The 21,182-nt window shown below is 36.3% G+C and overlaps 1 protein-coding gene across 1 annotated transcript in view; it reads right to left on the bottom strand.

Annotated features, from left to right (window-relative positions):
- Positions 1 to 585: 585 nt before the first annotated feature.
- The window catches only part of TUSC3 (tumor suppressor candidate 3), a 182,181-nt gene continuing 161,584 nt past the window's right edge, over positions 586 to 21,182 (bottom strand). The window contains exons 8-10 of the mRNA XM_082863857.1: positions 18,168 to 18,242; positions 14,532 to 14,622; positions 586 to 1,036 (exon numbers count right to left, since the gene is read on the bottom strand). Of these exons, the coding sequence (XP_082719983.1) occupies positions 1,021 to 1,036; positions 14,532 to 14,622; positions 18,168 to 18,242 (182 nt within the window). The 3' untranslated portion in view covers positions 586 to 1,020. The remainder of the gene's footprint in view (positions 1,037 to 14,531; positions 14,623 to 18,167; positions 18,243 to 21,182) is intronic.

Here is a 21,182-nt window from a genome sequence, read left to right on the forward strand (position 1 = left end):
AACTAATCTATATCTAGGTCTGGGAATAAGGTTTTGATGGCATGCTTCTTCCATATAACACAAGGGCACAATGTCCATAGTGGGTTAGTTTTGTGGTTGTAAGTCTGGATTCTTGGGTGACACTTCTAAAGTTGGAGAAGAATTAATTCCTAGTTGTGGTGTGTTGCTTTCGTTGCCTGATGCCTTGAGGCATGTTGATTTAGTCATGTTGGCTTTACATTTTTATTCTGGGAAGGACCTCCACGTCCCAGGGTAGGTATCTGAGTAGTATTCATCCAGCTCCCTGTCCTACTTCCTTTACCTAATTATGACGAACAAGAACAAAACGCGGGCTTCCCTGGTGGCGCAGTGGTTGGGAGTCCGCCTGCCGATGCAGGGGACGTGGGTTCGTGCCCCGGTCCGGGGGGATCCCACGTGCCGCGGAGCAGCTGGGCCCAAGAGCCATGGCCGCTGAGCCTGTGCGTCCGGAGCCTGTGCTCCGCAACGGGAGATGCCACGGCACTGAGAGGCCCACGTACTGCAAACAAAACAAAACAAAAAACAAAAAAGAACAAAACGCTGTTTGTAACCATACATGTCCTTTATACTGAAACTGCAGAAAGTATAATTTTTCAGTACATGACATATTTTCATGCATACATCTGTGTCTGTGCAATCCCAAGAATGAAGATACATTTCATAGTTTTCCTTTACTAACATTGTGGTTTTCTTTCCTAGTGAGTGAACAGTTTAAAAGCATGAATTCATAACTGCATTGTCATTTATTTCAACCTATTGCATACAGTGAATATAATGTGCTTGAAAAACACTTCGATGATGCCTTTGTTCTTTCCATATTAAATTTAACCATCCATGTCTATGAATTAAGTTTACTAGGAAAACTCACGTTTAAAAAAACTGTACAAGAAACAGCTGGATTATCACAATCAGCAAGGAAATGAACTCAAGAATTTGAACTAGTATGTCAGGAACACTTTGTCTTCATGGTAAACATTCACTTTATGCAAATCCCACTCGGCTTCATTTAATTAAAAAGCTGAAAAAGAAAGAAAATTCTGGGCTGAAAATAAAGAAAACACCAAGTGCTTTTTATCCCATTCTAAATTAGTACATGTAAATATAAAATAAAAATGTCACAGTTACATTATTTCACCTCATTCTAATTTTTATATCAGGGCAATTTCTCTGAACTAGTTCCTGTAATGGGATCAGGCTTGTGGTAAGAATAGGTCAGGGGTGGAAGCAGTTGTTTATAAGAACTTGAACTTGTGGTGTTTAAGTTTGAGTAACTTCTTTTTTTTTTTTTTTTAAATAGTTGATTAACAATGTTGTGTTAGTTTCAGGTGTACAGCAAGGTGGTTCAATTATACATATACAGCTATCTCTTCTTTTTCGAATTCTTTTCCCATTTAGGTTATTACAGAATATTGAGCAGAGTTCCCTGTGCTATACAGTAGATCCTTGTTGGTTATCTGTTTTAAATATAGCAGTGTGTACATGTCAATCCTAATCTCCCAATGGGTAACTTCTGTCAGCCGTTCTCATTGTTAGCTAGACCATTAGTTAAATCGGCATTTAAACTGACAATGTAGGGGAACAAAAGGGAATGGATTGAAACACATATTTGGAGTGGGCCGTTTCAACGTCCTAAACAAAATATTTTTTTCTGGTTATTTAATCTACAATGCATTTCTTAAAATAACTAAAGACTTTTGAGGATTTTATAATTTCATTATATTGAACAGCCAAAAAAGAATATATTATAAATCATAATAAAAATATCATCAGATTCTGATGAAACAACACAAATATGTATTTCTGTATGTACATATAGAAATACAAGTAAAAAGTAACTATTTTTCCTTTCTTAACTTCCCTAAGCAAAACTTTAACCTATGAAAAGAAATTTATTTAAGTTTGTAAAATCGTGAGTCAATTTAAATAACATTCTTCAAGCTTTTGTTGGTTATTTGTACCTTTCTGCTAACAGGTAGCAACTTTTTCTTCTAAAGTCTTGACAACATAATTTTAGGACAACCAGAGATAAACCAATTCTTAACTAAATATTAAAAAAATATATTAATGGTTACTATAGTTGAAAAGCCATGTAGTTGGGAAAAAGTTCAAACTAGTAAGTTTAATACTTGAACATTTAAATTATAATACCCTAGGCATACGTTACTTCATCTTTCTGAACCTCGGTTTCCTCATTAGTGAAAAGAACGGTTGTTTTGGATGATTTCTAAAGTTCTTTCCAGTGCTAATATTTTATAATCCTGGTGATACTATATGCTAAAATTAAATATATGTATTATAAAACATTACATGAAACATTTAAACATATTTTAAATATGTTATCTATATTGGTTTACATTATATAATAAAGTAATTATGCAATACAAACTAACCTTTTTATTACCCTGTATCTGTTTCTGAGGAATTACTAAATTACAAGGCAGAAATCACTGTGCTGATATCTAGGTGCAACTAGACATTGCTTCTAGTTTTTGAGATAACAAGTTATGACTTAAGTCCTGCAAGGGGAACCAATGCCATGAAGAGTCAGAAGTAAAATTCCTCAGAACATTAAGATACAGATGCTGTTCAATCCATATAATCCTTAACAACACTGATGGCAAAGCAGGTATATATGTCATGTGTAGATGAACACTTCGGCTTTCTCTGTCCTCAATTAAAAGACTGCCCTGAAGATAAAGCTGACTGAAGAATAAGGGTTAATGAAAAAAGAAAACCTGATCACAAAATCTTTAAAACTATAAGTAAAGTTGAAAAACTTATAACTTAAAAGAAACCTGAGAGGGCTTCCCTGGTGGCGCAGTGGTTGAGAGTCCTCCTGCCAATGCAGGGGACACGGGTTCGTGCCCCGGTCTGGGAAGATCCCACATGCCGCGGAGCTGCTGGGCCCGTGAGCCATGGCTGCTGAGCCTGCGCATCCGGAGCCTGTGCTCCGCAACGGGAGAGGCCACACAGCGAGAGGCCCGCATACCCCGCCCCCCGCCACACACACAAAAAGAAACCTGAGAATTTATAGTTTCCTTTTTTTTGTTAAAAATAGTCCGCACATTTCCAGCGATGGAATACTAAAGATCACCTTTTAGCACTGCTAAAAGTATTACCATCATAAAAGCAAGAATAGTAATATGACCTTTATGGTCATTTTATACTTGCTAACTTTCTGGTGCTGGAAAGGTTAAAAAGGTTCTACAACTTTTTATATGTTGCTACATTCACAGGGTAAAAGGAACTTTGTATTTTCTTAATATTGAAATAGACTGAGAATCCTTAGTTACCAAGGTATTTGTTTATGCCAGGGTTTTTTCCAAACTGAAATATTTTTAGAAAACTGTTAAAATAATCTTTTTTTATATATTATTATGAAATGAGAAATACATATTTAATTTTGAACTAATCATTCTATTGTACTAAAATAAAAGTTTAATCTAGCAGAGTACTACCTAATTTATATTTAAAATAATCTTTTTCATAAAGAGTTATAAGCATTTGTTCAAGATACCGGAAATACCTGAGGCACAGAAGTGTCAAATATTTTGTTAAAATGTTTCTTAGAAAAGTATGAACTATTATTCTCCAGGTAATCATTCAATAGTTCATGTTTGGTTTTATTTTTTTATTATATAAATGTCCAAGTTGTATTCCAGTATGAATGTTTTATACTGATTTCATCACTCAAGAAATAAGTTCCCTCATTTCTATGTATCAGGGTCTGACATACTTTTTGCTCTTCTCACATTTACCTGTCTAATGTTGATGTATCATCTAATGGTTCTCATAGATTCATGCTTCTAATACTGTTTGGATAATAACTTTCCTAATAAGGCTTATTATAAAACATATACAATCCTTTTGTATCATACTTAAAAACGGTTGAATGCTAAAAACTGAATATATTCCTCTTATTTGGAATGTATTTTTTCAGTGTTGCAGTCTGTTTCCTCAGAGGGAGAAGCTGCCTTGGGTACCACAATCAACTTCTGTCTGGACTTCTGTCCACCTGCTGTCATGAATGAATCTCATGACAGTTCATGGTAGTCTATACATGGTAGTCTATACAGTTACAACACTGACTACCGTGGCTGGCTTATTCTCAAGTGAATACATGCCTGGTTAACCCTAACTCAGGTAGCAGTATAAGATGGATGCTACTTGGCAAGGGTATTGACCTGTACCCAGGAAGAACAGGTAGAGGCCAGGACCAGCAAATATGCCCCAGAAGCTCCCCTTCTCCTAGGCTAAAGGGATGCAAATATTCCCTTCTAGTGTGTAACTTTATTATTACTTCAAGTACATCAGGGATGCCGAGGGGCCTTGTATATACAAAGTCAAAGCACTTCTCCCTTTAAGTCTGGCTCTCTGCTAATGCTCCCTCACAATAGCAGATATTCAGGATTTAGATAAAAATGCAGTCCCTGACTTGCTGGGGAGTGATATTCCAAAAGTTCATAAACAAGCTTATTATTTGAAATCAAGTTTTTCTAGAGAAAGATTAGTTAAAGTAGTAACTATTTCCTCAAATTCAGGGCCCCCAGAAGTCTGCTTCAGTCAGTATTCAACAGGACTTACTGATCATCTACTGTGTAGAAGAATATTATGAATAGAAGGGTGTTGCAAGAAAAGGAATGATTGAAAGTCATGGCCGTTATGTTTCTTCTCTAGAGGAGAGAGACCTGGATACAATAAAGTATAACACAGTGACACACTTGATAAGATGGCAAAGAACAATTTAAACAAGCAAACAAAGGAAAAAACTGGGAACAAGTGAAATGAAGGGATAACAGCCTAAGCGAAAGGAGCTGATGGAGGAAAGACAAATTATGAGAACAGATTCCATGTGCACCATACGGCTAAACCAGGAGTCAGCACACTGTGAATAAACTATGCGGGCCGTAGGTCTCTCTCGGAACTACTAAACTAAGCTGCTCTAGGGCAAAAGCAGCCTAAGACGAGGCATAAACAAATGCATCTGGCTGTGTGCCAATAAAACTCCACTCATGGACACTGAACTTTGAATTTTATATAATTGTCACATCACAGTATTCCCTTTTTTCCAGTGATTTAAACCTTTCTTAGTTTACATGGCACACAAAAATTGGCAGTGGGCTAAATTTGGCCCAAAGGCAGTAGTTGCTAACCCTGCTCTAAACCACAAGGTACAGTGAAGACTGTGCTGGAAGATGAAACAGGTGGAACCAAACTTTAATATAACCCTTCCCTACGTTCAAAATGTATACAAGTCAAACTGCTGACATCCCAACTTGAGTGTTGGGATTATAAAAAATTTTATTCAGTTTCTTGATATTTTCTAGAAGGAACATGTATTAACTTTTCCTTCTTTCTGGTTAGCCATCAATGGATTTTGATGAAGCAGCAGCATAATCTGTGCATATCTTAAAAGATTCTGCATTATTCTCGAGTAAGTGATGGCTTATCGATGATAACGACTAAACACGGAGATAAATTAGGAGGCTGGGTGATATTCTGAAAAAGATACTAGGTATATAAATTAAGACAGCAGCAGTGGGAATAGCAAGTGTTGGAGACCAAACTGACTCCAAGGTTTCTACCTTGTATGATTATGAGAATAACAGTGTTGTAGGGAAAATGGGCAGGGCAGGAGACACAGGTTTGGAGCAGAGATGAGCTTGGCTTTGGGGTTGAGCGTGAGGTGTTAATGTGGTATTAAGGTCTGTTTCTAGATCTCAGGAGAAAGATCAGGATTTAACATGTATATTGGGGACTGAGACGTAATCTAAAAGGAAAAAGGAAGGTCCAAGCGTGCCATGTTACAAAATCCAGGGCATAGCCTGTCCAAGAGGAGCTAGTTAGCTAAAGTCCTAGAAAGGTTACACGGGTTGCAGAATGAGAAGAGACATCTGGATTTGGTTATTGGGTGGCTACTGGAGACCCATATTACATGTTATATGTAATGTTTGTTCCTTTTCTCTTCCTGTGAAATATCTGAACAGGCACCAAATAGTGGTTTGCATTTTGTTTTGACTTCTCTTAATTAATTTATCTGTTCCCCAGTGTTTTAAAAAACCAGAATGTATGCGGTGCTCTTGAATGAATGAATTCTGTCCAATTGGGAGCAGGTTAAGTTCTCTACCAAGATCTTCAGCTGGACAGAATTTTCTTGTCTAATGTTCTCACTTGCTGTTCTCAAACTGGGAAAGAAGTCAGACCTCATGGTTACGTAATGGCACTCGGTCGCACAGAAATCACTTGTGTGGATAAGGGGCAGCTGCTCTGATTTCATCTTGGAGCCAAAGAAGTGAACTCACTCCTGTTCCCCTGGCCTTGTAGCTAGTAGAACTTAATGAGTCACTGTTCTCAGGATTTTCTAACCTTTATATTCACAAGTGTTCTAAGGGGATGCGAGGGAGAAGTAGTTATGGCTGTCAGCCAGGCCTCTTCAGCCAAAAGCCCTGGGGCTCTCTTCTTTGTAACAGAAAATTACCAAATCCAGAAAAGTCTTCAGGTCTGAAGTACATGATCTAAAATAAAGCCCTAAAGAAACTCAGGACTTTATTAGGAGTTGGGAAAGGGATCTTTGGGAATGGAAACCTTTCTATTGATATACCTACAGTTACGCACGGTGAGAGCTGTCAAGTTTAACGACTGCTGAGGCCTCTTCTCTACAGCCTACACAGTGGGGCACTTTGGAAGAGTCTGGATAACATTATTATTATAACTAGGTGTGGTCAGAGACACGGATGCTAGGTCTGGGGGGAAAAGACCAATAAAGCTAGTATGTGGAGTAAGGTGGGGGGACACGTGAACAACAGAACTTCTAGATCACAGGAGCTTCCTACTCTATCCCTCCTTTCGGGGGTTGCTGAGTGGTGGAGTTTCTGCCGGCGTAAGAAAGTTGTGTTTGCACAATGGAAATAACCCTCTAGAGCTTCCTTTGCTGTGTGTGTCTCTGCTCAGACCATGTGTTCTGAGGTTTGAGGGACTGCAGTGCGAAATCAAAAAACCTGGACTCTGAGTGTTCTATAAAAATCACTTTGGATTTATATGCAGGTTCCTGGTATCTATTTCTGCAATATCAAATATTGACTAAAAAATCAGTCCGTGTTTAGAAGACTTGTATTTTATTATTCTGGATATTAAAGCTTATATTGTTTGTTAGTGGAAAAGGCATTTGACTATACTTTTCCTCAGCAGAATTAAACATATTTCTGTCAACTGTTCTGCTTTCCTCCCTCAAGTAATAAAACAGAAGTAGCCAAATCGAATTAAATTTTGTTTGAAGTGGTGGGCATACGCATGCATACGAATATTATTGTTTAAAAAAATTTGTCAGTGGTTAAGTCCATGGGTCAAAGTCTATTGCTGGAAAACTTCATCTGAGGGCTTGTCCCTGTAGCAGCTGAGTACAACAGCGTAAGGCTGGGATACGAGCTCTCATAGTTCTAAGTTATCTTGCATTTGTAAAACAATAGTTGGCCACAACTTGTCTTACTTATGAGATAAATATTATGGCTGTTATCCGAAAGATGAGGAAAACTGAGGCTCAGAGAAGATGAAAAGACTTGCCTGCGGTTACAGTTTTAAAGTGCCACGGTCCAAATCACATCTTCTCACTCAAAGTCCAGATCACTTTCCAATACACCACAGTGAAATACAACAATATGGAGAAAATAGTCCTTAAGATTCGATTTCCATTTGTACAATAGTATTACAAAGATTTAGCACTGTATTCTTTATGTAGATAAGATAGGACACACACAGGAGTGCCGCTATAGCACTCCAGCTCTTCTCTGAACCACCTCTAAGTCTTTGGTCCTTTACGTCATTCTTCAAAGCTGGAACTCAGCATCAGAAAGGCAATCCCAGTGAAATTCTCATCAATGATACATATTGTGGATTGATCACCACACCATTTCTGTGTTTTATTTTCGTACGGCTCAAGATTGTGTTTTATATTTTCCCTACAAATGAAAGATCTACATCTAAGTAAGATGTAGAAGGGAAAGTGATATTGTTACACAGTGTACGTCCTGGGATTTTTTGCCTTGCTGTGCTTGTTCACTAGCATACTTTTCTCAAAATTCATTAGGAATATCTTTCATGTCTACCTATTATTCTGTACTTTCCCTTATTGAATGTCAATCCTTTTTTTGGTTATTCATCATCTCTCAAAGTAACCAAAGCCATCATGAATTATAAGTATCTTGTTAAGACAATGGAGTAGTTTCTATGTCCATTGTAAGCTTAATTAATACACATTTTTATATTTACTTTTGATGCCAGCCAGCTCAGGATCATTTTGAGGTTGCAATAAGTATCTTTAGAGCCCAGGTGTCTGGAATAATGTTTACACACTCCACACACCCCTCTGGGTGTGTGGAACAACCTGACAACTCCATGGCGTATCATGTGATGTGAATTCCACCTTCTGGAGTTGTGCACTGTGGCAAACCAATACTCTCCTCTCCATTATGTTTCTATCTTAATGGTTCCTGTTGCAGTTAGGTAAGGAATAAATAAAAAATGTTTTTGAATAAACATATTCAATTAACAAGTATATGATGAGCACCTACTATGTGCACAACACTTTGGAGATATAAAAAAGGCATTTCCAAGGACCTTCTCTAAAATACCTTACGATACTCTAGAATGAGAAGAACTGCAACACACAAAAGTTACATATGAATACTTAATGAAAAATGAAACGTGGTAAGGTGCTACTGAATAACCAAGTGCTGAAATGGCTAGTACAGGCAAGAGGTAGGTTAAGTAATTACTTCTGAGAACCCACTACCTTTCAGGCACTACAAATTGATTATATAATTTATCCCCTCAAAATTCTCAGATAGGTATTAATTATTATGCCAAGTTTACAGATGAAGAAACAAGCTTAACAAAGCTGTTATCCAACCCCATAAAAACACTACTTTTAGAGGTGATGAAAAATGAGACTCAAAAGTTAAGTAACTCCAAGTCCCAAAGTTAGTGAAGAGAGAATGGAAGATTCAAACTTGGATCCGTGTGACTGCAGAGCCACAGTTCTTATAACATACAAAATTATATACTGAATCTGAACTCAGATCTTGTGATTCTAAACATTATTTTTCCATTATACCATACCTCTCAAAGACAACCAAAGATTCGTAAACAGGAAACAAAATGATAGAATTACTAGAGAATGTTTCATGCTGTTTTCCTACTAAAACAGACTTGATATGTCAAATAGTTTTATAGAAATTTTTTGAAGAAAACTTTGAATCAGTGTGTCAGTGGAAAACAGTGGGAAAGAAATTACCCATAATGGAAGGTTCTCATGTATGACCACTAGCATTTTACTCTTCTTAGAAAATGGAATAAGCCCTAAAGTTAATCTTTATTTAATACTCAAGATGAATTCAGTGCTATCACTAGAATAAAATTCCTTCTTTTTCTGAACTATGGCTCAGATGGTAATTACATCAAATTCTTAATAATCTTTGATATTTCACTGATAATTTCAAGGGATTCGAGAGACCAATTAAGTGCATCAAAAGGTTCAGGGAAAATCTGTTCTTCGCCAACTGAATCATGCAAATAAAAAACAACAGTTGCCAATCCCAAACTCCCTAACAACAACAACAAAAAGACAAAAAATAATTGTAAATCACTGTATTGTACACCTGTAACTTATATTGTACATCAACTATACATCAAAAAGAAAGAGAAAAAAAACCTCAAAACAACAACCAAAAAACCCAAAACAACAGTTGCGTAATCTTTAGCGTAAAAAAGTCCTGCTTAGGGCTTCCCTGGTGGCGCAGTGGTTGAGAGTCCACCTGCCGATGTGGGGGACACGGGTTCGTGCCCCGGTCTGGGAAGATCCCACATGCCGCAGAGCGGCTGGGCCCGTGAGCCATGGCCACTGAGCCTGCGCGTCCGGAGCCTGTGCTCTGCAACGGGAGAGGCCACAACAGTGAGAGGCCCACGTACCGCAAAAAAAAAAAAAAAAAATCCTGCTTAGGAAAAATTAAATATAAATGTGTAAAATCTTTATATCAGAACTAATGAGAATAATTAGCATCAAAGAGTTATTGAGTAATTAATACTATGTGCCATTTACTAAGTGCCAGGCAATGTGCTAAGTGATTTACATCATATAATCTTTACAAATGTCAAAGTATGTAAACATTTCCCATTTACAAATGAGAAAACCAAGGTTTAGAAAAGTTACTTAACTTTCCCAAAGTCACTGAGCTAGTAACAGGTAGATCAGGGATTTAAATGAGGGAAGTTTGCTTATTGAAACTTAAAGATGATCTGGGAGAATTTAGTGATGGCACGAAACATGTTGATACTGTGGGGAAAAAACCCTTAAGACTAAAATGTGGGGACCATTTAAGGAAATAGAGTAAACATGTAACAGACTTTTATCCCTTTCAGCAAGTATATAGACCAAAAACAAAAAAAAAATAGCAGTGTGAAGTACTCAGAAAATAGGAAGCGCATGAATGTTTAAGGTTTTGTGAGGTTTAAAATTAAAATAAAAATGAAAAGCAAAAAGATCATTCCTTATAGAAGAAATTAAAGGTTGTATATCAGACAATTCAAAATTGTGAGGAAATAAAAAAATAGTTTTAAAATAATTCTGGACATAGTTCTGTGCATCAGAGGCATTCTTGGTACAAAAGTTATAATTCACAAACCTAAAACACAGATATCAAAGGCTACCAAAGGCTGGGGCATTACACCCAAGAGAGTACTTTGGCATTGGAGCCAAAGCCCCTGGCTAAAGGTGTTTTTCAGTTAGTAGATGGTGTTATGTTCAAATATGCATTTTCAGTAAAGGACATCTCTCGTCTTATCCAAAGTACTGGTATCATCTAAAGTAGGCAGAAGTGGGAGGTTTTTCCATTCTTTTTGAAGAAAACTGTTTATTTGTCCTGGCAGCTCATCTCAAAGTCAAGGAAATGGTCTTGGTTGAGAAAGTTTTTTTTTTTGCAAGCCTACTTCAATGTATGTCTGGCACAAAGGATTGGATTGATTTAGCTCTTGGTCACCAGGGTTTATGATTCATTATACTAGGCACCAGCTCTCATTGAAGATGGGCATCCACAACGTCTTTTCAGAAGTGCCCAGGCCAAGACATACCTCTGGAATATGGAATACCTTTCCTCTTGCTATAATGATGGTGTCGAGTATCTCATTTTCTCATTCCCTACAAACTACTTTTATCTGACAGGAGCAAGATTTGGTTTGTTTTTTATTTATCAAATACTATAATGCTGGTGCCACAGACACGTGCTTCTGGGAATGCAAAGTGCTCCTTCAGAATGTGGTACTATGTTCATAACTGACCAAGCCTCTCCCATAGGATAATTCAGTGGGAAATCGTCTCTTTTTCTTTTTTTATTAATATGTCATCTTTCAACTATTCCCAGAATTATTTCTCTTGTCCTTTCTTTCATTTATTCCCTCTCACTCTGGCTTTTGCGATCACCTTTGCTTTCTCTCCAGTGAACTAGTTGGACAGAAACTGTTTTCACTATACTGCCAGGTTTTTAGAACTTAGCTGAGGATTTATCCCAATCTCTGGTATATGTACTCCCTCCAGTCCTTTTGGCAACACTTGCTCTTGATGTTAATCATCTATTTATTATCATAATCCTTCGCAAGAGAACTGATAAAATTTCTGAGAAAAAGCCTTATTCTGAAGGAAAATGATGCAGTGGATTAAAAACAAACCCCAAAGCAATACCTACCATTACTAAAGTAACCCTGGCATATATGCACGTGTTAGACTAATAAGAGAATAAAGCTTTCCAGATGCAAAGTTGGTATTTTTTCTCATAATGCTCCCCTCTACCACATTTTGTTAGCTCAGAGGGATGCTGTAAATGTAATGAAGGGAACACATATAACCTATTCTATCAACCTGACAAGGCAAGAGAATTTGATGATGAATGATTGGAGAGCTGTGAAGTAGGAGGGCTAGAAGGATTTATGGAAGCTTGACGAACGATGCATCGCTATATCCATGGAAAAGGTAGAATGCAGGAAAGCAGAAACAAACAGAAGTTCTTAAGAGGCTGAAGAGAAATATTAGAAAGCTTTGAAGGGATATGGGAAGAGATGAATAAACTAAGAGAATGATTTAAAGTGGGCCGTGGAAGAGCTGGAACAGCGCAGCAAACAGTGGAGTTTGCAAGAGTGGAGGCCAAAGGCAGGATCCTGCCTTCATGTCTCTGTAATGACATGTCACAGTCTTTCAGTGCACTGGGTTTCCCAGGCTTTTTTGCTGAGCTCTGTTCTGAGTCTGTTTCTTGGCAGCTCCTCTTAGCGGTTTTCATCTAAACTATGTCAAATTTCATATTCACAAACCACTCTTGGGCGTGATTTCCACCCGACTCCTTACATCTCCACTTCCAGCCCCGTGAGGCCAGCTAACGGCAAGCCCAGTCCTTGTTTAGCCTGGTGGGCCCTTGGAAAGGGAGTGTGACTGTGACACAATAAGAATGGTTGATGCCACACTCATAAAGAAATAAGCATATACTCTGGTTCAGAAATGCTCACTGTGAATATCTAGGGTGAGGCCTGGAATATGTATTTTGAAAAGCTTCCCAGGTGATTTACATGTCCACTCCTGGTAAAGAATCAGAGGATTAGAGATTTATACTACTAAATGACAATTACTTTTTGGGAAAAGAGGACAAACTTAAACTCTTCATATCATAACAAAATAGTGCTGTCAAATGTAACATTATTCTATGGAACGAGAAAAACAACTTTTCTCTACTTGTTCTAACATAGCAATATAATGACTAGGAAGATCTAGATAGGGGATGATATTCTTGTTAGATTTTGATGCTCTGGTGTATGAGGAAAGCTGGAATTTGCTCTTTACCTTCCCCTATTTTCTGACCGTCAACTAAATAGGTTTTAAGAATCGCACAACATCCCTTACTATACTTCACCTTTTATTAAAGTAGACACCTTTCATGGACACTGTAAATGCTGTCGGTTGAAATGAGTTAATTTAACTGTTTTTGACACGCTGAATAAAAACTTAAGAGAAATAGAAATACTCTTCTGCAGATTCCATCAACAGAAAACATGCAAGTCCAACTAAGACTCCAGTCATACAGAACCGTGATTCTCCATCGTAGGGCAGGGGGAAAAAGAACATGAACTTCATCTTTCCTGGGCGCTACTTAACCTGAGATTTGATTAGTCTGACTTCACATTTCAAAACCAAAATTAGATAGCCAATGTCAAGAATAAAATCAAGAAACTGGAGGCTTTAATTGCCTTTCTTATTACTCTTCTTGCCCTCAGAACTAATGTTTTTTAAAAATTCACTTACGCTGCAGGCAGGATTAAAGGTAGATGGCCTCACAGCTCAGATCTGATACTCACATTTCTTCCACTCCTTTAGTACATTTATTTTTAATGGGTGTGAGAAGAAGAGATTGGAAATGTGCCTCTGTCTGTATGAGAAAACAGAGAGGTAGGGCTGAAGCGTCTTACTCTTCATTGTAAGCCCAGAATCAGATCTCTGTCACGGGAATAGTTCTGTGCCCCAGAAAAAGCTATACATTGCTGCCATCACCTATGTAGAAACATTCTCTTAATATAATTGCTCAGTTCACATGCAAAAGGGACGTAAGGTATGAGATTTTATTTTCTATCAATATATCATTAGTCTATCTCAACAGAAAAGAGTTTTCAAAATCTCTAAGAAAGGAAATACAGAGCCTTTACTTATTAATTAGAGAGAAGGATGGGTTATTAGAAGGACTCCCTAGAGAAAGAGAAAGTGGAATATTCCTTTCAGAGAAGCTGAGGGAGGAATGTGGTCCAGAAGTGAATCTGCCTAATTCATGACCTGGACAACTCTAATCTGGCCCATCAGTTGTATTTTGCGTTAGTGAAAAGTATAGTTTGGTTATAATAACATCATTTTGGAATAAATTTTCAACATCTTTCCATCCCCAATTATGAAAATATGTTGGTAAAAATCTTAGGAGATATTCATTATACAACTTCCAGTGACCAGACGTTATTTTATCATTTAATTTTCCCTTTCAAGTTTGCTTTTATTGGAAAAAAAGCTAAAACTTTGCAGAATTCAAAAGATGCAAGTTACTGGACACTGAACAGTAGCTTTTATGAGAAAAAAATTTTGCAAATGAAGTAAAAATCATGATGGACAGGCAAACCAAGACAAGAAGAAATTTTGATAAATTCCACAAAATTTAAAACATTTTGCTATCTGTTTATGTACATATGTAATATGCATATAACATGTATCTCTAAAATAAAACTATGCTATGCTAGGCAGCAGGAACCATGCCTTATATCTCCTTCATATGGTCTATGCAGAACACATGGCAGGTGCTCAAAAACTTGCTTAAAGGGTTTAAAGTCACTTGGCAAATAAGTTAGCTACTTTATATTAATCCTTAAATATATATTAACCAATGAAATTCTATTTATTCTATTAGTTAAAACTGAAAACAGTCACATTAGTATAATGATATTACCTGTAAGGGTAGCCGTGGTACTTGGAACGAAATATTGAAAGTAGAAAACTGAAGAAGAAGACCACCAGGCCTAATCCCACTAGACAAATGACTAGAAAGAGACAGAAAACTCCATTGGTCTAGACACACACAACCCAAATGTTTATATTTTTTAAATGCATTCAGTTAATCACAGTATACTTACATGTAACAGTTCATGGCACACACAGGTACAACAAACCAGATAATCATTATTTTCCACATTCTTCTCGATGAAAATGTACTATTTGGGGTATGAAAACCACAAAAGTGATCTAAGTCTTCTGGTGGTTTTCTTCTCTTACAGAATTCCTACAAGTACTAAAATGCCCCCAGAGAGATCAAAACAAAACACAACAAAACATGTGATAAACCGCAAACAAGATTATCAGCCCCTGCATTGTGAACCACTGGCTATGTTAGCAGAGACATTTGCATTATTAGAATGTGCAATAGAATTTTATTTTCAGATGCCATGGAATATTTACAGAGAAATGTAATTTTAGGTTATTGGCTAGATTATTGCCTCAGTAAAAGCCTGTTCCTTACAAATAACAGTTCGTCCCAGCGCACTGAAGGCTAGGAACAAAGGCTTGGGGAGTGAGAAAATATGAACTCTGGGACAGTCAAAGCAGGAGAAAATCCCCCTAAATAGCTGGTAATAGTGTCTCGGTATTACTGTTTGTTTGTTTTACAAAGGAACACACGGTGTATTTTACAGCAGAATGTGCTTAGGCTGTGGTCTAGGTTTTCAGTGTCACTTTGTCCAAGGCAAGTTGACAACAGGGAAATTTCTTTTCCTTTCTGTTATGGTTAGGAAGATTTTACTCTAAAGTAGATGACTAATCAAATATATATAATATACATAATAAAAATGTATGCAAATACATATATTGGATTTTAATTAAATAAGATACATTGCTATTAGTAAAATAAACAAAACATAAATGCTTAAAAATCTGAGCCAATTAAATGCAGGTATGTTTAGAATAAAAGAAAACAGGTATATTTAGAGAAATAGAAATTTATTTAAGTCTGTTCTGTAAATAAGTAGAAATTAGTTCTCTTAATAAGAAATAGCTAACCGTTTCTTAAGAATAAAACATTTGTGCGATACTTGTATCCTTTCGTTAGTTTCAGGGAATTCTTTAAAAACACTGAAATATCTAATATAATTAATTATAAAAGAAAGGGGAAGACAAAAGAGATTAAACACACTAAGACAGACGGAAACAAGGAAGATTAAATGGTTCTATATGCTGCTATAGTGATGAAATACGATTTTTAAATTATTCTAGCATATAAATTAGACCAGGTTTAATTACAATCCTGGAAATCAGGGAGTAGATAAGGTATGGCATTGTTAAAACATGGTCTAGAAATCTGTCAGTTTTCTTTCAACTCTGTAGGAATACCATTCTCTCAGTTTTGAGAACAAATTGCGAAAAGTCCTAAGTGCTTAATAGCATTGAGCTGCAGCCTCTGTGGCATTTCATTTCGGGTAACACTCATGAAGGTGAACTTCAAATGAATATTGGCAGAAAGCAAAGCAAAAACAGTCGCTGAATACCGCAGAAATGAAAACCACCTTTTTTTCCTTAGATTGTGGAATGTCCAAGTATGACAGACACTAGCCACTAGACATAGCAACTGTGCTTACAATAATCTTAGTAAACCCAGAATTAATGACATGATGCTTTACTTTCTACTTCCTACATTTGGCATTACCAAATACTTCTTCCTTTCCTCTGTCTTTTTCTCCAGAAGCTGAGTAAAACACTTTTTCACTCCCTTTGCCGCTTTTGGTAGCCTCATCTGATTGTGTTTGATGGGAAATAAGCCTCAAAACGTGATCAAGTAAGACAGAGTATATTACTTGATTCTGTGCAGTGGAACAAAATGATGCTACTCAAGTACTCGCACGTGGGGGAGAGGACCCGAGACAGGAGTCAGTAATGACCCAACAAACCACTGCAGCCCATACGAGATAACAGGCTTGTGAGAAGAAGATGCTATGACGACACAGACGCATTCTGACCTGGGCAATAATAATCACAGTACTTGTATTATATCAAAAGTAAAAATCACACTGGAGTCAAAAGGGATAACTTAAAAAATATATTTCCCATTCTCCACCCCTTCTGTCTGTTTCTCGCCCCCCCACGCGCACACACGCACACACTCACACACACACACAGACACACAAATAAATAAACTGGCAGTGGGTGGGGGCTGGAGTGATTATTTATATATATATAATTATAGACCTGCAATTAAAAAATTACATATTTCTTACTATTTTAATATGAAGGATACATGATATATATATAAACACATAAGAATTTGTCCTTATAAATATTACTTGCCAGTCCCAAGAACATCACATTCTTTATTCAAAACATAAATCATAAAATGATGTTCTGAGCAATGATTAACTAAAGAAAGTAATGCGTTCGTCGCTTGTGTAGTTTCTTTCTAACAGTGTATAGATGGCATCACGGGAAAACAGAGGTTAGACTAAAGTGTCTGTTACATCCAAAACATTTCAACACTTAAGATACCTAAGAATTATATTTAGAAATCACTATGACTGATTTACATACATGTCACAATAACTAAAATTCCCATAAAAAATAAGTCTGGATTTTATTTTAAACTTCTTAATAAATTATGAGTCTTTTCCAGATGCCTGTGTTCCTCACGCATACATTCTGGGTTTTAAAAAGGGTTCAGAAATGCAAAGCATATTGAGAAAAATCTTAATTACAGGTTTCTGGAAGCATAAGCTCACATGGGGACTTTATATTAATTATAGAAAGATCTGTGGCAGGAAATACTGAATGTAAGGCTGTCTGTCCTTTCCTAACCTCTGCTCGTCAGGGCAGAAGATTTTTCCCATGTGTTTTTTCCCTTTTCCTGCCAAAAATATGTTACTTTATAAACATGTATTCTTTTTCTACAACTCCCTTCGAGGAACAGTTCTGTCAAAGGATAAAATGTAGTCACCTTGTTAAGACATAGTGCTGGAAGTTGGTAGAGTTGTAAATCTTGGAATATCATTGGAAAAGGCAAAGACACTGGAAACCATGGTATCACGAAATGCCCCCTTTCTAAGTGTTGCTAAAAGGAGGTCTTGGAGGTAATCGGAAGTATAGTATTTCAGGGTACAAGACCTATGCAAAAACTTCTCTCTCTGAGTCAGTCCTTGAATGCATACCTGATTCTTGTGGCACAGGGAAACGTATCATTAGCCAGTAAAACCTCTGAAGACTCTGCCCACAGAATTTTCCACCCTTCCTGTAGGGTGGACATGACTACAGAGACTACAGCTTCAGCAGAGATGCATCAGAGCACCCCAACCAAGGGTGAATAAGAGCGCTTCTTTATATCCAGTTCCACAGAAAATCACCCAGTCCCATTTTGGAAGAAATGTATTTTTAAGTATTTGCCACACACACATCCAAGAAACAGAAAAAAGTAAGGAACACCACAACTGTCTTCAAACCAGAACATTTCTTTAGAAGTTCATTTACAAAGGACTTTTATCTATTTCCCATTTGATTTAAATGAAGCTTAAGACTAAAACAAACTTAGAAAAATACCAACACAGAGACTTACTCCGTCTTTTTCCAACATCGCCTTTGGATGTTGCCGCTTCATTTAGAAGAACCATCCCCATGGTGATAGCAGCGTCTATAGTAGTTGTCAAGGAAACAGTAGAAATAGATGCAAATAAAATCTATTAATTTTTCTGGATCTGAACACAATGTGTTCTGTCCCAGAATGATTAAATTACAAACGCACACAGAGGTAAATGCAATTTATTCTCTTTATATAACATAAGATTACCGCTCTTTGTGTATTTAAATATGCCTTAATTTTTAGACTGTATAACCTGAAACTTTGAGATTTTAAAGGTCTAATTCTAAATGCCCCTAAATTCCAGAACTTTCATAGTGCATATGAATTATAAACTCTCAAAACCAATAATGATATTTCACATTATACATAAAGGTATACACCAGTTACAATTAGAATGACAATTTATTGGCAATCATAGAAAATTAGAATATATTCAGCATGGGTCCAACCAACCAACCTCTGTTGGACGCATAATGCATCCAAGAGAAAAAGCCACTACCAGCCCCATGCAATACCATCTCCCTGCCCGACACGCATGTATACCACTCAACTTTTAGGAAATCCACAATAACACAGTTTGAAAACCTCTGAAATTTAGATAATTACTAAGTTCTTTGTGTTTCAATCATGTCGTCATGGCCCGAAAGGACAAGGTAACAGAATGAATGTTTTGCACTAGCAGTATGTTAGTTTGTGGACTTTAAGGATTCATTATTCTTAAGGTGTTTTGGACAATTTACTGATATAAACTCCCTCGAGTCCAGAGTCATAGGAGGTTGTCAATAATGATCGAAAAATTAAAAGCTTGTATCACTCAAACGGCGGATACACAGGGAATTTTGACTGCTTAACTTAGTTCTCTGGAGCAGACTGATAGGACTGATGTAGATCCTTAATAAGGAATTAAATTAGGGTTCTCCTTTCATCTTTTTTTGCCAACACCCTTTTATATTCATGTAAAATTCTAATCTATACATTTATGTACATATTTGATCTACTGAAAATTCATAGAGTCCTGGATTATTTTAACTATCACAGAAACATTTTTTATAAATATTCAAAATATAAATGACACTTAAAAATGATTTTATATAGATAATATAAATGAAACAAATATTTCTTTTATGACACCATCTGCTCAGTAGCTTCCAAAATTCCTTTATACAACTGGGGAAAATCACACTATTTTTATTTCTGGGGAAAACAAGTTTTAAAAATTAAATGCTTTAAAATTTTAATGAGAGTAAAGCCATATATTCAGTATTCTCAGGGTAAAACTGAATACATGAACACCCATGTGTACCTAATATACGTGTGTGTGTATTATTAGTACACATAGACATAAATATGCACTTAGCGAGAAGTTATTTATTAAGCAAATTATATTTTATTGGATATTAACTATGGTCACTCAAGTGTAACATATCCCTGTTAATATATCTTCATATGTGTTATTTTTACTACTGTCTCTCTGTAAATTGCTGCATTATTATGATGTAAACTATGTGACCTACATGCTGCTCATCTGATTGCTTTTGAACTTCACACAAATTCAAACAATGTTGTTACAAAAGTGTAAGATTTTCATAAGAGTGTACCACATGTTATTGCTTCATCTTACTGATGGGCATTTGTTTCCAAATGTTTGCTATTTCAAATACTCCTACAAAGACTGTCTTTTTACATGTACACGTGCAATATTTTTCTAGGGTCTACACCTAGAGGTAGAGTTTTTGAGAGGCTGATATGTGTATTTTCCAATTTACTAGGTACGATCATATTCTGTAAAACAAGTAGTGTTAAGAGTTTCCATTTCTCTTAACATTGCTGAAGAAACGTTATGTTGGTATTGCTGAACTATTGATTTTATCAAATTGTTGAGTGGGGATCTGTATCAATAGTGAGTCTGAGTATCTTTCGATATGTTAATTCTTTTTTGTTTAATCTTTTGTGTAGTGCTTATTTGTCCATTTTTCCAAAAGCATACTTTTCTTTTTAACTTAGAAAATGCTTCACTTTTTTCTGGATATGAATTGATTGAAGTGTTGCATATAGATTCTTCTACTTGTCTTCTAAATTTTTTAGTTATGCAGAAGGTTTGCGTTTTAGTATGGTCAAAATTATTATTCTTTTATGAGCTTTGGTTATTGTTTCTGGCTTATGAAATTAATTCCTACCCCTAAGTCTCAGAAATACTCTCTATCTTTTCTTAATTGAAATATACGATATTATGTTAGTTTCAGGTATACCACATAGTGTCTGGACATTTAAATACACTAGGAAATGACTGCCACCAGTAAATCTAGTAACTATCCCCTCCATACAAAATTACTACAATATTATCAACCATACTCCTTATGTTGTATATTACATCCCCATGACTATTTTTAAAACTGTAAGCTTGTACCTCCTAATCTCCTTCACCTGTTTTGCCCAACCCATCACCCACCTGCCCTCTGGCAACCACCCTGTTCTCTGTATCTATGAGTCTGTTTTTGATTTGTTCTGTTTTGTTCATTTGTTTTTTAGATTCTGCATACAAATGAGATCATAAGGTATTTGTCTTTCTCTGACTTATTTCACTTAGTGTGATACTCTTCAGATCCATCCATGTTGTTGCAAATGGCAAGATTTCTTTTTATTTAATGGTTGAGTAATATGCCATTGTGTATATATACATATATATATATGCACATATATATATGGGGTGTGTGTGTGTGTATACACACACATACATACACACACACACCATACCTTCTTTATCCATTCATCCATTGATGGTCACTTTGGTTGCTTCCATATCTTGCTTATTGTAAATAATGCTACAATGAACACAGGTGCATATATATTTCAGAATTAGTGTTTTTGTTTTCTTCAGATAAATAAAATATCCAGAAGTAAAATTGCTGAATCATATGCTGGTTCTATTTTTAATTTTTTTGAGGCACTTCCATACTGTTTTCCATAGTGGCTGTGCCAAATTAGATTCCC

The sequence above is a fragment of the Leucopleurus acutus genome (genome assembly GCF_964270905.1).
Source record: "Leucopleurus acutus genome assembly, chromosome: 21".
In the NCBI taxonomy this organism is placed as follows: domain Eukaryota; kingdom Metazoa; phylum Chordata; class Mammalia; order Artiodactyla; family Delphinidae; genus Leucopleurus; species Leucopleurus acutus.